Source organism: Aptenodytes forsteri, unplaced genomic scaffold (assembly GCF_000699145.1).
Source record: "Aptenodytes forsteri isolate BGI_AS27 unplaced genomic scaffold, ASM69914v1 Scaffold72, whole genome shotgun sequence".
Classification (NCBI taxonomy): Eukaryota; Metazoa; Chordata; class Aves; order Sphenisciformes; family Spheniscidae; genus Aptenodytes; species Aptenodytes forsteri.
Window position 1 is genome coordinate 8,292,943 of NW_008796193.1, and position 15,260 is coordinate 8,308,202.

Here is a 15,260-nt window from a genome sequence, read left to right on the forward strand (position 1 = left end):
GGCCATCCCTAGAGTGGGGGTCACAGAGCCAGCAGCCCACAGAGGGACCATTGGCACTGGCCCCAGAGCATGTTGTCGGTTTTTGCGCTGGTGCTTGCGCGGAGCCGCACGGCTCTGCCCGGGATTAGCGACAGCTGCCTGCAATTGCAGCTCTTCCCAGACAAGCGTCTAGCTCCCCCAAGGCTGGGGCTGGGGCTGTTTGGGGAATGCTGCCGGGGTGGTTTGTCTTGTAGTCTGCTCCAGGAATGTTGGCCAGACGGTCAAATTCTTCTCCCCTCTTGTAAAATGAGTGATGTGGGGCGTCTCTGGGAGAGCAGCCTGCCAGTCCCTCCTCCTCTGGATAAACCTGCCTGGCCCGCATCGCCCTGTCATGGGAACGGGCCCTTTCAACCCCAGCCACAATAAATACGCGCCCTGCCAAAGCAGAGAGGGAGGGCGCGGATGGGGGCGCACGGTCTCCCTCCTCTGGCACCCCCCCGCGCTGGCCGGGAGGCACGGCTGGCCGCACCGGTGGCTGGGGGTGGCAGCCCGTCCCCGTCCCCCCCTCGCCACCTGGCCGGCTCCTTGTCCTGCCGCTTCCCTGCTCCAGCGCAACTCTCCGGGGATGCCTCGCTCTTCCTGTTCTCCTGACAGGAGAAGAGAAATCTGGAGTCTGTCTGCGCCGCTCCCCCCTCCTCCCACCATGTCTCACCCCCCAAGTTGCTGTTTTCCGCAGAAATGTCAGCCTCGGCTCTCCTCTCCCCCACTCCTCCTGGTTTTTTTTTCCCTCTAATCTTGGCCTTCGTCTCCAATTACTTCTTTCTCTCCTCCCTCTCCCTCCAGAGACCCTGATGGACACGAAGTGGGTGACCTCTGAGTTGGCATGGACAACTCATCCGGAGACGGGGGTAAGTCTGGAGCCAGCCCTGTTCCCAACCTCAAAAGGGCACAGCTGGCCCCGGCCCCACGGGAATCGGGGCTGCTCACCAGTGCCTTCACGGAACTGGCTGCATCTTCCCCTTTCCCTCCCATGTTTATCTTCTCGCCTCATGAAACCATCTCCTCCTGACTCCATGCCGGTGGAGCGGGAGCGCCGTGGTCCCTGGCCCAGGTTGCTCTTAGTCACCTTGATGACCAGGAGGGTTGGGACACGTGGAGGTGAAGCTGCTTCTCTTCCCTGTTGACTGTTGCCCGGTCCCCCCTAGCCCGTGCCGCTCGTGATGTGTCCGTGGCACTGATCTCCCCAGCTGGGGGTCTAACCTGCTCCCCTCTTGCTCACAGTGGGAAGAAGTCAGTGGTTACGACGAGGCCATGAACCCCATCCGCACGTACCAGGTGTGCAACGTGCGGGAGGCCAACCAGAACAACTGGCTTCGCACCAAGTTCATCCAGCGCCAGGACGTCCAGCGCGTCTACGTGGAGCTGAAGTTTACCGTGCGGGACTGCAACAGCATCCCCAACATCCCCGGCTCCTGCAAAGAGACCTTCAACCTCTTCTATTACGAGTCGGATACGGATTCTGCCTCTGCAAACAGCCCTTTCTGGATGGAGAACCCCTATATCAAAGTGGATACAATTGCCCCGGATGAGAGCTTCTCCAAGCTGGAGTCTGGCCGCGTGAACACCAAGGTGCGCAGCTTTGGCCCTCTCTCCAAGAATGGCTTTTACCTGGCCTTCCAAGACCTGGGAGCCTGCATGTCCCTCATCTCCGTCCGGGCTTTCTACAAGAAATGCTCCAACACCATTGCTGGCTTTGCTATCTTCCCGGAGACTTTGACGGGGGCCGAGCCCACCTCTCTGGTCATCGCACCAGGCACCTGCATCCCCAACGCAGTGGAGGTGTCTGTACCCCTGAAGCTGTACTGCAATGGCGACGGCGAGTGGATGGTACCCGTGGGAGCGTGTACATGTGCTGCCGGATATGAGCCGACCATGAAGGATACCCAGTGCCAAGGTACGCGCATGGCGGAGTGACCATGGCTCTTGTCCCCGCGGACGCGTTGGTGCGGAGGAGGCGGTTTTGCGTTGGGCTCGGTCTGTTTTTGGAAGCTTGGGAGCTGGGAAGGCTCCCTGAGGAGGGAGCAGGGTGGTATCTCAGAGGACTGGTTTGACTCAGCATCTGGAAGCCTTAAAGCCTTCGTGGTCCGGACTGGCGCGGTGCCTGCTGTGACACGCTGGTTAGCATCCGCTGGTGCTATCCTCTGCGGGATGCATCTCCTCACCAGGAGCCATGGCTCAAGGCATGGTCCTCAGCAGGGATCCAGCACGTTTAAGCCCCTGAGCATTACCAAAACCTCCCTCTCGCCCCTGCTGCCGTGTCCAGCGTCTCCCCTCTCTCCCTCCTGCGGTGCTTGTGGCTGGGGTGAGTGGTTGTTCCTGGCAAGCATGATTTCATGCTGCTTGTGCGGAGGCACTCAAAAACCCCGGTGATGAGCGGGGCGCCGCTGCGCTGGCTGCAGGAGAAGCCATGCAGATGCATGTGGATGCACGCTCCCCCTACCAGTGCCGAGGGCTTGCAGCGGGGAGGGTGGGGAGCAGCACGAAGGCAGGGGAGCCGAAGCTCCCTGTCCTTGCTCGGAGGGGAGGGAAGAGCATCCTCCACACGGAGATACTGGGGATGGAGAGCCACACTGGGCAGCAGGCTAGCCCTGCACGGGTCCTGCAGTTGCCGTGCTCTCCCACAACAGCTTTGGTGTTGCTGTTTCACTCCAGGTTGGGTATGTTGATACGGAAAAATCTGACTGGATTGTTCTCCCTTGGGGTGATTTTGTCCTTGGGAGCCGTCTCTGGCACTCAGGACCCTTCCCTGGGGTGGCTGGGGTTTAGGGCAGAAGGGTTGCCGCTCCCCTTGGCTGGAGGCGTTGCACAGGGAGTGGGATGCCGGCTGGGCCCCCAGCGCTGCATGCCTCGTACTCGCCAATGACGGGACGCTTGGCGCCAGCCCTTTGGTCTTGGCAGGGGCGATGTGATTTGGGATGGCCCATGACGTGGGGCTCGGGCCAGGCCGGCCTCTCCGCTTGCTTTGGGAGCAGTGTAGCTGTTGGCCGTGCCGCTGCGGCTGGTTGGGAAGAGCTCAGCTTCCATGGGGCTGCGGCTCTGCTGGGGGACCGGAGCCTCCAGCACCGTTGGTGCCAGCACAGCCCCAACTTTGGGGACAGGTTGCTTGTGGCCCTGGCCCCCTGCGTCAGTCTTGTGAGCAGCAAGTCTGGCTCCTCCAGGGGCAGACGGACACCGGTACCAGGCATCCATCACTGGGCAAGGAGCCCACGCTTAAAAATACACGCTGGGGTCCACGCTCCTGGGGAGCTGGTTTCCTTCTCGCTTGGGCTGGGAGATCTTAGATTGTATGGGGTGTTTGCTCTTTCCCAGCGGGGTTTGGGCACAAGGTGACCCCATTTCTAGGCAGCATCTGGGCTGTGCCAAACTGGGGCATCCTGAGGCAGAACCAGGGGCTCCTCAGGGCATTGCTGCAGCCTGGGACAAGGTCCCCTCTCTGCATCCCCCCAGCCAGGCAGACACCCGTGCGGCGGCTCTCCCAGCGCCTTTAATTTCCCCCCAGCAAGCGCCGGCTTCTTCCCCAGCGCACGGGGAAGCCACACTGAGCCACGGGCATGTCTCCATCCGGCAGCCTGCCCTCTTGCTGGGCAGAAGTGGCGGTGTCCTCACGTTTCTCTGGGAAAGTTGCGCTGCGCTTGTAGGATCAGATTTTCCGCCATATGATCGTATGTTTTAAGTGGAAACAGCTGAAGAAGGGCTGGGAGAAGCCGGAGCCGCAGCTCCCTTTTCTGCTCTCGGCTGGATGTTCCCTTACCCTGTTTCGGCAGCCCGGCACCGCTGAGAAGGTTCTCTGTCCCCACGACGTGGGGAGAGGTGCAGATGTGGCCCTGCGGAGCTGGGGTTTCGGCACTCCCGCCCCGGGGAGCTGCTGAGGCTTCACCGCACAGGCAAGGAGCGCTCCGGAGTGCCAGATGGCATTTTAATAAATAACAATACCCAGTTACTGCTTAGATGGGATAAGCCCTGTTGTAAATCTCCCCCTTTCCCCAGACTTTCAGTGGCCTTTGAAGATCTCCTCCTCCTCCTCTTTATCTCCATCCAGAGCCAGGATTAGACCTCTCATTCAGACCTGTTACAATGCAGCTTGTATCCCGGTCCCTCGGGAGCTGAGGGCTCATCCCGCCGGCTGAAGGCAGTTTCCTTGGCATGCTTTGTAATGCGATACGCCAGACTGGTATCTGGTGCTCTAGTCCTTAGTTGCCACAGCATTGATTTGGCATCTCATTCTCAGCCTCATTATCTTTATTTAATTAGCACACGGCCCTTGTGGGGGTTGTGCCGCTTCCCACACGCTCCCCGCCATGCAGAGCTGCAGAGGCAGCTCTCCCTGGAGGAAGAGGAGCGGCTGGCCGGGGAGGGGGACGAAGGCTCCCACGTGCCTCCGCAGGGAGGGGTATGCTGCCTTCACTCCCTCGCACCTCAAGTCCTGCAGCGCCCGTCCCTGCTCCTTTTGGTTTGCAAGCACCCAAACCGTTCAGGGGGTTTGGTGTCAAGGCACTCCCCGCGTTGCACAGGCAGGCAGTGGGAGTTTCCTTCGAGCAGTGCAGGGCTCCCGGCGCAGAGCAGCTCACTGTGCGGCACCTCCCCAAAAATGCTCCTGGGCATGTGCTCTCCGTGCCGAATTTGCCAGGGTTTGCACCCCTTGTGTTGCTGGCTTCACCCAAAGACGGACAGGTTTGGGGTCTGGCTAGCCTCTGTGCCAGGGCTAGCAGTGAGCCCCTTCCTCGCATGGCCTTCGATGCCGATGGGGGGGTCCTGGAGAGGGGCCACAGTGCCCCCAGAGCCTACGCCCCACTTGGGAGGGGGACTGAGGCTGTGTGGTGCGGTCGATGGACACCCAAACCATAAAAGTATCTGGGGAGACAGCGTGCAGCGTGACGCCGCGCTCTCCTCGGACCCATTTCTCAGCCTTTGTGATGTCCCTTTTCTGATGGCACCAGGCGCTGTATGTTTGGGCACAATCAGTAGGTGATAGCAGATCAGGCCGGGGCCAAAATCTGAATTTTTGCAAAAATAAATTTCCCTTGCAATCAGTGACTAATGGAAACATCATCCCGAATTAAAAAAAAAAAAAAATGCCAAGCAAGCATTTCACTTGCCAACTGTTTGCAGCTTTGCATTGCAACACGGGCTTGCTGCATGAAACCCAGGAAGTGAAACTGCCTGCTATTAATTGCCCGGGCTTCCAGATCAAAGGCAGCTCAGCAGCGCAGGCAGGGGAGAGCTGCCGGTTTACAGCCAGGCAGCTCCACAATGGGTTACTTGTAACACGGTCGAGGAAATCTGCCCCTGCTGTCCTGCCTGTGACCCGCTGTGGCTCGAGAAGCAGCTTTGCTTATTGAAAATTTTTTTTTCTTTTTAAAAAAAAAAAAAAAAAATTGGTTTCCCGCCTGTTCTTTGGATGCTACTGTTCAAACCCCCGAGGGCTCTTTCCCTTCTCTCCCCTTCAAATTTTCTCCATTCACTTTTGGACAGTGCTAGCGTGAAATATTTCCACCCAAAGGGTGATTTTAAAAAAAAAAAATCAAGTGCCTTTTAAGAGAGACTTAAAAAGAGAGTTACCGCCTCGGCTGTAGCTAGGCTGTTGCTCCCACGGCTCTAATCCATCTGCAGCCACTTACGAAAGCGGGAAGGGAGCGAGCCGTGCAGGTTCATAAAGCACAGATCGTCCCAGGCAAACTCGATTGCTGCCTTTAAAGAAATTACAGGGTTGCTGGACAAAGGGATGTGATCGGTTTAATTTATCTAGGCTCAAGCGAGGCGTTCTGCTTCAGTCCTCCAGGGAGAGAAATAGCTGGAAGGATGCTGCCCAGGCTGGAATAGCGTCGTGTGGATGGGAAAGCAGTCGAGACCTGAAACAGGGTAGTTTGGGGCTGGTATTTCCCGATGTGCCATGGGCTATCCCTCCCTCCCTCCCTTTTCCAAGGGAGGGGACCCCGAAGTTTTGGGGATGCACGCGGGGTTTGTTGCTGCTTGCCCGCATCCCATGCAGTAATGGAGGCTGCCTGTGGGATGAGTCACTGCTCTCTGCTGCTGCCAGGAGGGTTTTATTTTGGTGTTTTTCAGCTCCCTCCCTTGGACTTTATTCACCAGGGTGGGGATTGTATTTGGGAATAGTGCCCTCCTCTTCCCCCAGCCCTGCGCTGCAGTTCTGCAAGGCAGGATCAGGCCCTGGAGGTGGGCAACTGATGAAAATCCCGGAGGGGCTGCCAGGAGCAGCCGGATGGCCAGCGGTGGGTGCCGTACCATGCCGTGCCGGGTGTGTGATGCCCTGTAGAGGGTGCAGGGGCAGTTTTGCAGCAGTCCCAGGGCTGCGTTACTGCCCCCCTCCCTCCCACACCCCACATAAATCCCCTCTGCAGCCGATCCCCGCTGTCAGGCCAGGCTGCGTCTCCCTCCCATCAAACCAGCGGCTCCTCTTCAGGCTGGGGAGCTCCGCTTCGGTTCCCTGACCTGTTATCCTGTGGCTGTCAGTGATTGTCATGTTCTCCCCGGAGGTCACCGCAGCCTGGCACCGGGGGATGTGATCTGTGTGCAGGGGTTCAGGGTTGTTATTTTATTTGAGGACACTTCAGCAGGAAAAGTGCTTATGCAAACCTCTCGGTAGGGAGAGGGGAGCCCGGCTCCCCGGCTCCGGCTGGATGGAGTCACGTTCCCACTCCGGGGCTCCCGGGCTTGTTCCCCGGCGTGCTGGCCAAGACAGTGGTTGTTGTACAGGCAGTTTCTTGCAGAGAAGAGATGACACAGCGGCTTATCCACCAGGGACCTGGGATCAGCTTTCAGCTCCGTTACAGCCTTCAAATGTGGCGGCTGAGAGCTGTCACACTGCCACCAAGGTCTTTATGCTCTGATTTATTAAGCGGAGCTGGAAACTTAAACGCTGGAGTGCATCTGGACCTCGGTCCTTCTCCTGCTCTTCCCCTGCTTAACAGGGCTGGGACGTGGCTCGTCCCCCTCCTGCCGGGGTGGCATGAGGGTGCGAAGAAATGACCTTCATCCCTTGTGCCTGCGCTGGGCACTCCTGTGGGATGGCAGGCAGCTGCCCAAGGACGGCTCTGCCTGTCCCTTTCTCCCATGTCCAGGAGCGCGGGAGGTCACTGTCCCCTCCGTGCTCATAACCCACCAGGCACCAGCTGGCACTGAGCGTGCAGGAGGCCAAGCGCCATCATCCCTCCTGCATCCTTTGCAGAGCACCTCGCTGTCCCTGGCTGCCATGCCGCACTTGGGCTGTCAGCTTCACAGGAGCTCTGGTTGCTCCAGCTTCACGCTCCCCGCAACAAGCCTGTTATTTCAGGGGGTTTTGTCCCTGATGGATCTGGGCTCCTGTCCATAACCGAAGCATGTTTGGCAGCTTTCTGAGCCCAGAGTGTTGCTGTCCAAGAGGTTTCAGTCATCTCTCATTCCTCAGCAATCTGGTTCCTTATGTGTGAATCTGCATCCACCCAGTCTGAACCGCCCGGGACTCCGGCTGGGGTGGGCCTGCCTGTGCCGAGGCTGCTTCGCTACCTCTGGGCATTTGCTGTCCACGTCTTTGCATTTCGTGGTGGTGAGAGTGGCCCGGGCTGGGGGGACGGGATCCCTGGACCTGCTGGCCGGGGGCTTCCATCGCTCGCAGAGGAGCAGGTCAGTGCACTCCTTTGCCCTCCAGCCTGCGCAGTCGGGATGGGCTAAGCTTTCATTTCCAAAGGGAAGGCCCAGAGGCTGGATGAACTCAGGTCAAGGAGCTGGAGCAAGTCGAGCCATGTGGTCAGTCCTGTTCTGACTGAAGAGGAGTCTCCTTGCCCGAAGGCTCGCGCCCTGGGAGCAGGAAGCAGCTCCTGCCACCCATCCAGGCACGGGGGCTGGAGAACGTGTAGTCCGCAGGTCCCCTCCTCGGCAGTGGGGTGCCTCCCCCCGTGATGGGGCTGCTCACGTGTCCCACTGCCCGGCAGCACCGCGGTGGAGCGGGGCTTCTCCCCTGGGGCTGCTGCCACTCGGTGCCTGGGCAAAGTGGGGGGGCCAGGACGGCACCCCGGCGCTGTATGTGGGTCCCCATGGGGCCGGCCTGGCAGTGTGTGACTCAGCAGCGCTCCACGCCCAACGCGTGGGGCTGCAACCAGCCAGAAAACTTCCACGGAGGGTGTCGGGAGATGCCTCATAGCAGGAAACTTCCACTTGCTGCAGCCTGGTGAAGCACCAGGAAGCCTTCTCCTGTTTACGGGGTGATGTGCGACAGGCGTGGGAGGTGGGACAGGGCTGCCGGGAGGGTTACGCGCCCTCGGCAGCTGCCCTAACCCCAGTGGAGCGAGGAGGATGTGCCCTCCTCTGGGGCTGTCAGTGCTGATGCCGCCCCGGCTGTGGCAAACGGGGTGATGCTAAAGCAGAGCCGGTGCCGGTGGATCTCTCGCCACCTTGGCCAGCTGCGAACGCAGAGCATGGGACCCGCTTTCTTGGGGCAGCACTGTGATAAATCAGGCTATTTTGAGGTGTGGGTCGGGTTCCGGAGGCCACTCTGCCCCTTGGCTCAAGTGCCGTTAATCCTTTCACGTGCCCCTCATTACGACTAAATGCCCCGCGGTGCCAACCGGTCCGGATCCCAGGACTTGTGGCTCCTTGAAGGACCCTGATCGGAAGCGGGGGTAGGAGGTGGCAGCGATGCCGAAGCAGCTCTTTAGCCAAGGACCTGCAGGAATGTTTTAATCTCACTCAGCGCTCCACTTGAGCCGGCCTCAGGAGGTGCCACCGCCCCGGGGCTGAGAAGTGGCTGAAGAGCCCGAGGCAGAGGGTTTGGGTCTGAGTGGCTACGTTTGGGGCTGCAGAGGCCTCTCGCGGGGGCTGCTGCAGGCAGGGCTGAGGGGTCCTTTCCTTCCCAGCCTTATTTTCCCAGAGGATGGATCGCTCACCCTATGGAGGGTGCTGGGCATGGAAACCAGCTGGGGAAGGGGGAGCCAATGCATGCAAAACCCTTGGGAAGTGCAGTGAAGAAACAAAACTGGGGACATGCTCTGCTCGCTGGGCCTGCCCTGATCCCCGTACAGCTGCTGGTGACCGGCTCGTCCCATCTCCGGCTGCCCCGGGTCTGCTGCCGGAGCACAGCGTCTCCTGGGCAGAGCTGTGCCTGTGCTGGCGGGTGCCCCTGCCCTGTGCCAGCAGCCCACTCTTGCCTGCCCTGCCTGGCCAGGGACACTGTGTCCCTGACATGACTGATGGCGGTGGGAAGGCTTGTAGGTGGCCTGTGGTCCTCAAGCCACTGATCAGAGATTTGGCAGGGAGCAAGGAAGGGTCTGCCCAGCCTTGGGGGGAACAGTGGATGTTTTCCGGGTGCACTTTATAACTCAGGTCTGTTTTCCCTTCCTCCAGCATGTGGCCCGGGAACCTTCAAATCTAAGCAGGGGGAAGGTCCCTGCTCTCCCTGCCCTCCCAACAGCCGGACCACCTCCGGAGCAGCAACGGTCTGCACGTGTCGAAACAGCTTTTTCCGGGCGGACATGGACCCCGCAGACAGCGCCTGCACCAGTGAGTCCTGCCCTGGGCCAGGAGGGGAGACGAGGGGAGGTGTGGAGGCAGCAGGGGTCCGCGCCCGGGGTGGGGGCGAGCGTGCTGTGCCCACGCCGGAGGTGAGCCGGGCATGGGGGCACACCATCCCTGATTCCCGCATTCCCCCCGCAGGCGTCCCCTCCGCCCCCCGCAGCGTCATCTCCAACGTGAACGAGACATCGCTGGTGCTGGAGTGGAGTGAGCCACAGGACACAGGCGGGCGGGACGACCTGCTCTACAACGTCATCTGCAAGAAGTGCAGCGTGGAGCGGCGCCTGTGCACCCGCTGCGACGACAATGTGGAGTTCGTGCCACGCCAGCTCGGCCTCACGGAGCGTCGCATCTACATCAGCAACCTGATGGCCCACACCCAGTACACCTTCGAGATCCAGGCTGTGAATGGTGTCTCCAACAAGAGCCCTTACCCTCCCCATTTCGCCTCTGTCAACATCACCACCAACCAGGCAGGTCAGTGGAGCTGCCGGAGAGCAGGGGCTGGCTCTCCGCCGCAGAGCAGAGCGGGGATTTCTTGCTGACAGCCTTGGAGGCTGCAGTCCTGTATGCTGCCACGTTACTGGCTCTCCGCGCCTGCATCTAATCCCCTGGGTAAATTCTCCTCTCCGTTTAACGCGTGTCACTGGAGGAGATGAGATCAGAACGTGTGCAAGTGGAGAAGGGCAGGGTTGGCAGATGCTCCGGAGAGCTCTGGATCTCCTAGACCTACCCCAGAGATGTTGTGCCTGCTGCGACGGGAGGAGGAAGGAAATGAGATTTCTCCCCTGTGGGCCTGGGAAGGTTCAGCACCAGCCCAAACCTTTGCAGCCAGCCGAGTGCTCTGCCGTTCCCTCCTTCCTCCTGCTCTGGCCCGGCTCCAACATGCTGGTAATCTCCAGCCGCCACACTTTGATCTGATTTCACGGGTCTCGTCAGTGGGGTGGAGTGCAGAGCTCCTGGCAAGTGGAGGAGGGGAAGGAGCCCCAGTTTGGACTGGCAGGGCCCTTCCCCAGATGAGTTTGCAGCTAGGCATGGGGTGAAGCGTTACCTCGGTGCTATTTCCGAGGCTCCCCTTGGTGCCTTATCACCTTAGCTGCAAGATGTTGAGATCACACCTTCCAATGGAGACTTATGAGAGGCCAGTCTCAAAGCTTTTCCATGCCTGTCCACCGAGGTTATCCGAACAGGTCCCAGGCAGAGAGTCCGCTACGCCGATGCAGGATGGTGGAGGGGGGAGCCTGGCACAGATGGCTCATTCCTCCCCTGCCCTCTTTCCTAGCCCCATCTGCCGTGCCTACGATGCACCTGCACAGCAGCACCGGGAACAGCATGACGCTGTCGTGGACTCCCCCGGAGAGACCCAACGGCATCATTCTTGACTATGAGATCAAGTACTCGGAGAAGGTAAAGCAGGAGGCAGACCAGCCTTTTCCCTCCTTCAGCCCTTCTGGCTGGCCATCAGCACCAAGGCAAAGGGGGTCCCTGCAGAGATAGTGCCTGGGGGATGTGGGAGCCAGCGAAGGGGGGATTGCTTCACAGAGGTGACACCCACATGTCTCCCCTACAGCAAGGCCAGAGCGATGGCATCGCCAACACAGTCACCAGCCAGAAGAACTCAGTGCGGCTGGACGGGCTGAAAGCCAATGCTCGGTACATGGTGCAGGTCCGGGCACGCACGGTGGCTGTCTACGGCCGCTACAGCCTCCCCACAGAATTTCAGACAACTGCGGAGGATGGTAGGTACCAAGACTGGGCTGCCTCCGTCCCCCAGCCCTCCTATGCGTGATCCTCCTTCCCCAGCTTGACTTTGATTCCTGCCTCTCCCTCCATCAGGCTCCACGAGCAAGACTTTCCAGGAGCTGCCTCTGATCGTGGGTTCGGCCACTGCAGGGCTGCTATTCGTCATCGTTGTGGTGATCATCGCTATCGTCTGCTTCAGGTACTGGCTTCACAGGGAGGGGGGGTTCAGAGCTGGGTTTGGGGGTTGCTCATGTCTGCCCCAGAGCTTTCCCCCTTGCCTGTGGGTAGAGCTCTGGTAGCTCCAGTCTGAGAGCGAAAGACTGGACGTGCCACACGTGGGTACCAGAGCGCGGGTCCTGTGGGAGGACCGTGCATCTCTGCTTCCCCAGCACCAGCTGGGGCTCTGCCCAGGCTCCTGCCATCCTCTCTCAGCACAACTAGGCCATCTTCTCCCATTGCACCTCGGGCGGAGGGATGGCTCTGCTCGCAGGCTGCCGGAGGGGAAGCTCTCTGGCATAGGCTGTCTGTGCTGGGATTTGGAAGCTGGCAGTGAATGTCTTTGCCTCATCAGGAAAGGGATGGTTACTGAACACCTCCTCTCGTCTCCTTTGGGCAGGAAGCAACGCAACAGCACGGACCCCGAGTACACGGAGAAGCTGCAGCAATACGGTGAGTGTGAGAGCCCAGCAAATGGGCTCTGCCTGCCCTCTCCCAATTCCTGCCCCGTGCGCAAGTGAAGGGGCAGCCTTCACTAGCCAGGGACCAGGAGGGATGGGCTGACAGCCGGCCAAGCTGGCTCGGCATCTGTCACCTGTGTTGCGTCCCTCCTGGTGATGACTCCTCTGCCCTTGCAGTCACCCCTGGGATGAAGGTCTACATTGACCCGTTCACCTACGAGGACCCCAATGAAGCTGTTCGGGAATTCGCCAAAGAGATTGACATCTCCTGTGTCAAAATCGAGGAGGTCATTGGAGCAGGCAAGTCCCGGGGCTGGGCACAGCAGCTGCTGAGACCACCGCCTCTCACCCAGCCACGTGGCTCACCGTGCCACCCCCTTCTCCCCTTCCCCACCACAGGGGAGTTCGGCGAGGTGTGCCGTGGGCGCCTGAAGCTGCCCGGCCGCCGCGAGATCTTTGTGGCCATCAAGACACTGAAGGTAGGCTACACGGAGCGGCAGCGGCGGGACTTCTTGAGCGAGGCCAGCATCATGGGCCAGTTTGACCACCCCAACATCATCCACCTGGAGGGTGTGGTGACCAAGAGCCGCCCCGTCATGATCATCACGGAGTTCATGGAGAACTGCGCGCTCGACTCCTTCCTCCGGGTGAGCATCCATCCCCTCCTGCCCTGGGCTGGGGGCTGCAGCGCATGAGGGACAGCAGCTCCGAGCCCTCCTTCTCCATCCCTCTGTGTTGTCGTGCTGGCACCCCCAGGGCTAAGCTGTGCATAGACATCGTGGGGTGGGGAAGAGGGGTGGCTCTAGGGTGGAGGAAGGTGGTGGTAGCACACTGGGATCCTTCCCCAATCCATTTGGGGTGTTGCAAACGCCTCTGATCTCTCCTCTGGCAGCTGAACGATGGGCAGTTCACGGTCATCCAGCTGGTAGGGATGCTGCGAGGCATCGCCGCCGGCATGAAGTACCTTTCGGAGATGAACTACGTGCACCGGGATCTGGCTGCCCGCAACATTCTGGTCAACAGCAACTTAGTCTGCAAAGTGTCCGACTTTGGGCTCTCTCGCTTTCTGGAGGACGACCCGGCCGACCCCACCTACACCAGCTCCCTGGTATGGGACACTTGTGGGGGACCCACCTATCTGGGGTTGGGGGGAGACACCTCAGGTATGTGCTAAATAATGGAGCTTGTGTATCCGTGCAGGGGGGCAAGATCCCGATCAGATGGACGGCTCCTGAGGCTATTGCCTACCGCAAATTCACTTCAGCCAGCGACGTGTGGAGCTACGGCATCGTCATGTGGGAAGTGATGTCCTACGGGGAGCGACCCTACTGGGACATGTCCAACCAGGATGTAAGTGCTCCCTGGGGAGTGGGGAGCTATGGGCTGCCCGTGGGAGCCCAGGTGGCTCACAGCCTGCCTCTGCATGTCTCTCCGCAGGTGATCAACGCAGTGGAGCAGGATTACCGCCTGCCACCCCCCATGGATTGCCCCACGGCACTGCACCAGCTGATGCTGGACTGCTGGGTGCGGGACCGCAACCTGCGGCCCAAGTTTGCACAGATCGTCAACACGCTGGACAAGCTCATCCGCAATGCTGCCAGCCTGAAAGTCATCGCCAGTGTCCAGTCTGGGTCAGTGGCATCCCCACCTCCAGCCAGGACTTTCCCCAGGCCCAGGGAACACTGGGGTGGTTGGGACTAGAGATGTGGGAGGGCAGGGATAAGAAATCTCCCCCACTTCCAGTTACACCTCTCTGTCCCCTGCTCCCTGTGACCTGTGGCTCTCTTGCCCTTTAGCATCTCCCAGCCGCTCCTGGACCGCACCGTCCCGGATTATACCACCTTCACCACCGTGGGAGACTGGCTGGATGCCATCAAAATGGGACGATACAAGGAGAATTTTGTCAATGCCGGCTTTGCCTCCTTCGACCTGGTGGCGCAGATGACTGCGGAGTAAGTCCCTGCTTGTGGAGGAGGGAGAAGGCTGGGACTGGGGCTGCTGCACATTGTCCCTTGTCCCTCGCCTCTCTGACAGCCAGCTCCTCCCGCCTGAGCATGTGGAGGGCTGAGTTGTGCACGGGGTTTTCCCAAGTGAGTTAAGGTCTGGGATTCAGCATCCAGTCCCCTGTGGTGGTAGAAGGACACTGGAGCTTGGGAGAGGGCTATAATGAAGATGGATGGGTCCCTTGGCAGCAGCTAGATGGGGCAGGGCCATGTGCTGGTATTGCTGCTGGCAGGGGACCGAGTCTTCATCTTCTCCTTGCAGAGACCTGCTGAGGATAGGGGTGACGCTAGCAGGGCACCAAAAGAAGATCCTGAGCAGCATTCAGGACATGAGGCTGCAGATGAACCAGACGCTCCCGGTGCAGGTTTGACCGCAGTGGACTCTGCATTGGAACGGACCGAGGGAACCTGCCAACCAGGTTCAGTTTGTGGTGCAGCCCGGCTTCCCGTTTCCCCCTTCACACGGCGCTCCTCTGCCTCGGACGGTCGCCTGGGACGGGACGGGACGGGACGAGATGGGCCGCCCTTCCCTGGATCAGAGGCACTCGTGCCGAGAGGGAGCCCAGCTTTTCGTCCCGTGTCCTGGAGCGGCGAGGCAGCAACGCATCTTCATATTGAAGATGGATTATGGGACAGAGATGGCACATCCCACTTCCCGCCCTGTCTCGGTGCTCATCGGTTTGAAGAGTTGTTCTGCTTCTTGGATTTCTTTTCACCCTGTTTTCTCCCCAAGTCCTCACTTCCCATCCCTCCTCGAGGCCACAGACTGTTGACCCGTCCGCTGAGTCCGTCAGACACGTCCAAAGCCTTCCCTAACTCTGGTCCCCGCGTGGAAGCAGCCGGGGGAGGCCGAACCGGTGACAGGGCCGGGGCCATCAGCCCCAGACAATCACTCCTCTCCTCCAGCCCTGGTGGCCCCTCCACCTGAGGGTCTGCACTGGAACGTGTCCGAAGGGAAGGCTTCGCTCCCTTTCTTGGCTTTGCACGCCAGAACCCAAACCCCGTGAGATTTACTATGCAGGGAGTTAGGAAAAAAAAAAAAAAAAGAAAAAAAAAAAGAGATATATTAAAAAAAATAAGAGGGAGCAGAAAGGGGAGGGAGGGAGACCAGGTGCCCGGCTCCGCATCCCTTACCCTCTTGGTTCTCCTGGCCGGCTCTGGACTGCAGAGCGAGGCCGTCAGCACGTTTGCACAGGGACCCTCCGCCCCCGGACCGACGGCAGCCACGCTCCCCCCCCGAGGGGCCGGAGAGCAGGGCTGGGGCGGGGGCTGCACCGGGGGCCGAGGCCCGGCC

General features: G+C 60.0%; 1 protein-coding gene across 9 annotated transcripts; it reads left to right on the top strand.

The window, feature by feature from the left end:
* Positions 1-827: 827 nt before the first annotated feature.
* EPHB3 (EPH receptor B3) lies at positions 828-15,018 on the top strand. Of its 9 annotated transcripts, XM_019474313.1 has the most exons (16): positions 828-887; positions 1,261-1,933; positions 9,376-9,531; positions 9,685-10,020; positions 10,826-10,962; positions 11,041-11,087; positions 11,125-11,282; positions 11,380-11,485; positions 11,903-11,961; positions 12,141-12,263; positions 12,363-12,610; positions 12,856-13,071; positions 13,164-13,313; positions 13,401-13,594; positions 13,760-13,915; positions 14,229-15,018. In XM_019474313.1, exons 1-16 carry the CDS (start codon positions 831-833, stop codon positions 14,335-14,337), a joined length of 2,925 nt encoding a protein of 974 aa, XP_019329858.1. In that variant the 5' UTR covers positions 828-830; the 3' UTR covers positions 14,338-15,018. The 9 variants fall into 9 exon arrangements, with proteins under 9 accessions (XP_019329858.1, XP_019329857.1, XP_009286344.1 ...); XM_019474312.1 differs by lacking the exon at positions 11,041-11,087 and having other exon boundaries at positions 10,826-11,039; positions 11,152-11,282; XM_009288069.2 differs by lacking the exon at positions 11,041-11,087 and having other exon boundaries at positions 10,826-10,955; positions 11,903-11,955.
* Positions 15,019-15,260: the final 242 nt, after the last annotated feature.

Bases quoted from the DNA above. Each gene is read 5' to 3' on its own strand.
- EPHB3 (XM_019474312.1), top strand. From the start codon at position 831: ATGGACACGAAGTGGGTGACCTCTGAGTTGGCATGGACAACTCATCCG. The intron at 10,021-10,825 runs GTCAGTGGAGCT...CCTCTTTCCTAG, and splicing joins CATCACCACCAACCAGGCAG to CCCCATCTGCCGTGCCTACG. The intron at 11,962-12,140 runs GTGAGAGCCCAG...CTGCCCTTGCAG, and splicing joins GCTGCAGCAATACGGTGAGT to TCACCCCTGGGATGAAGGTC.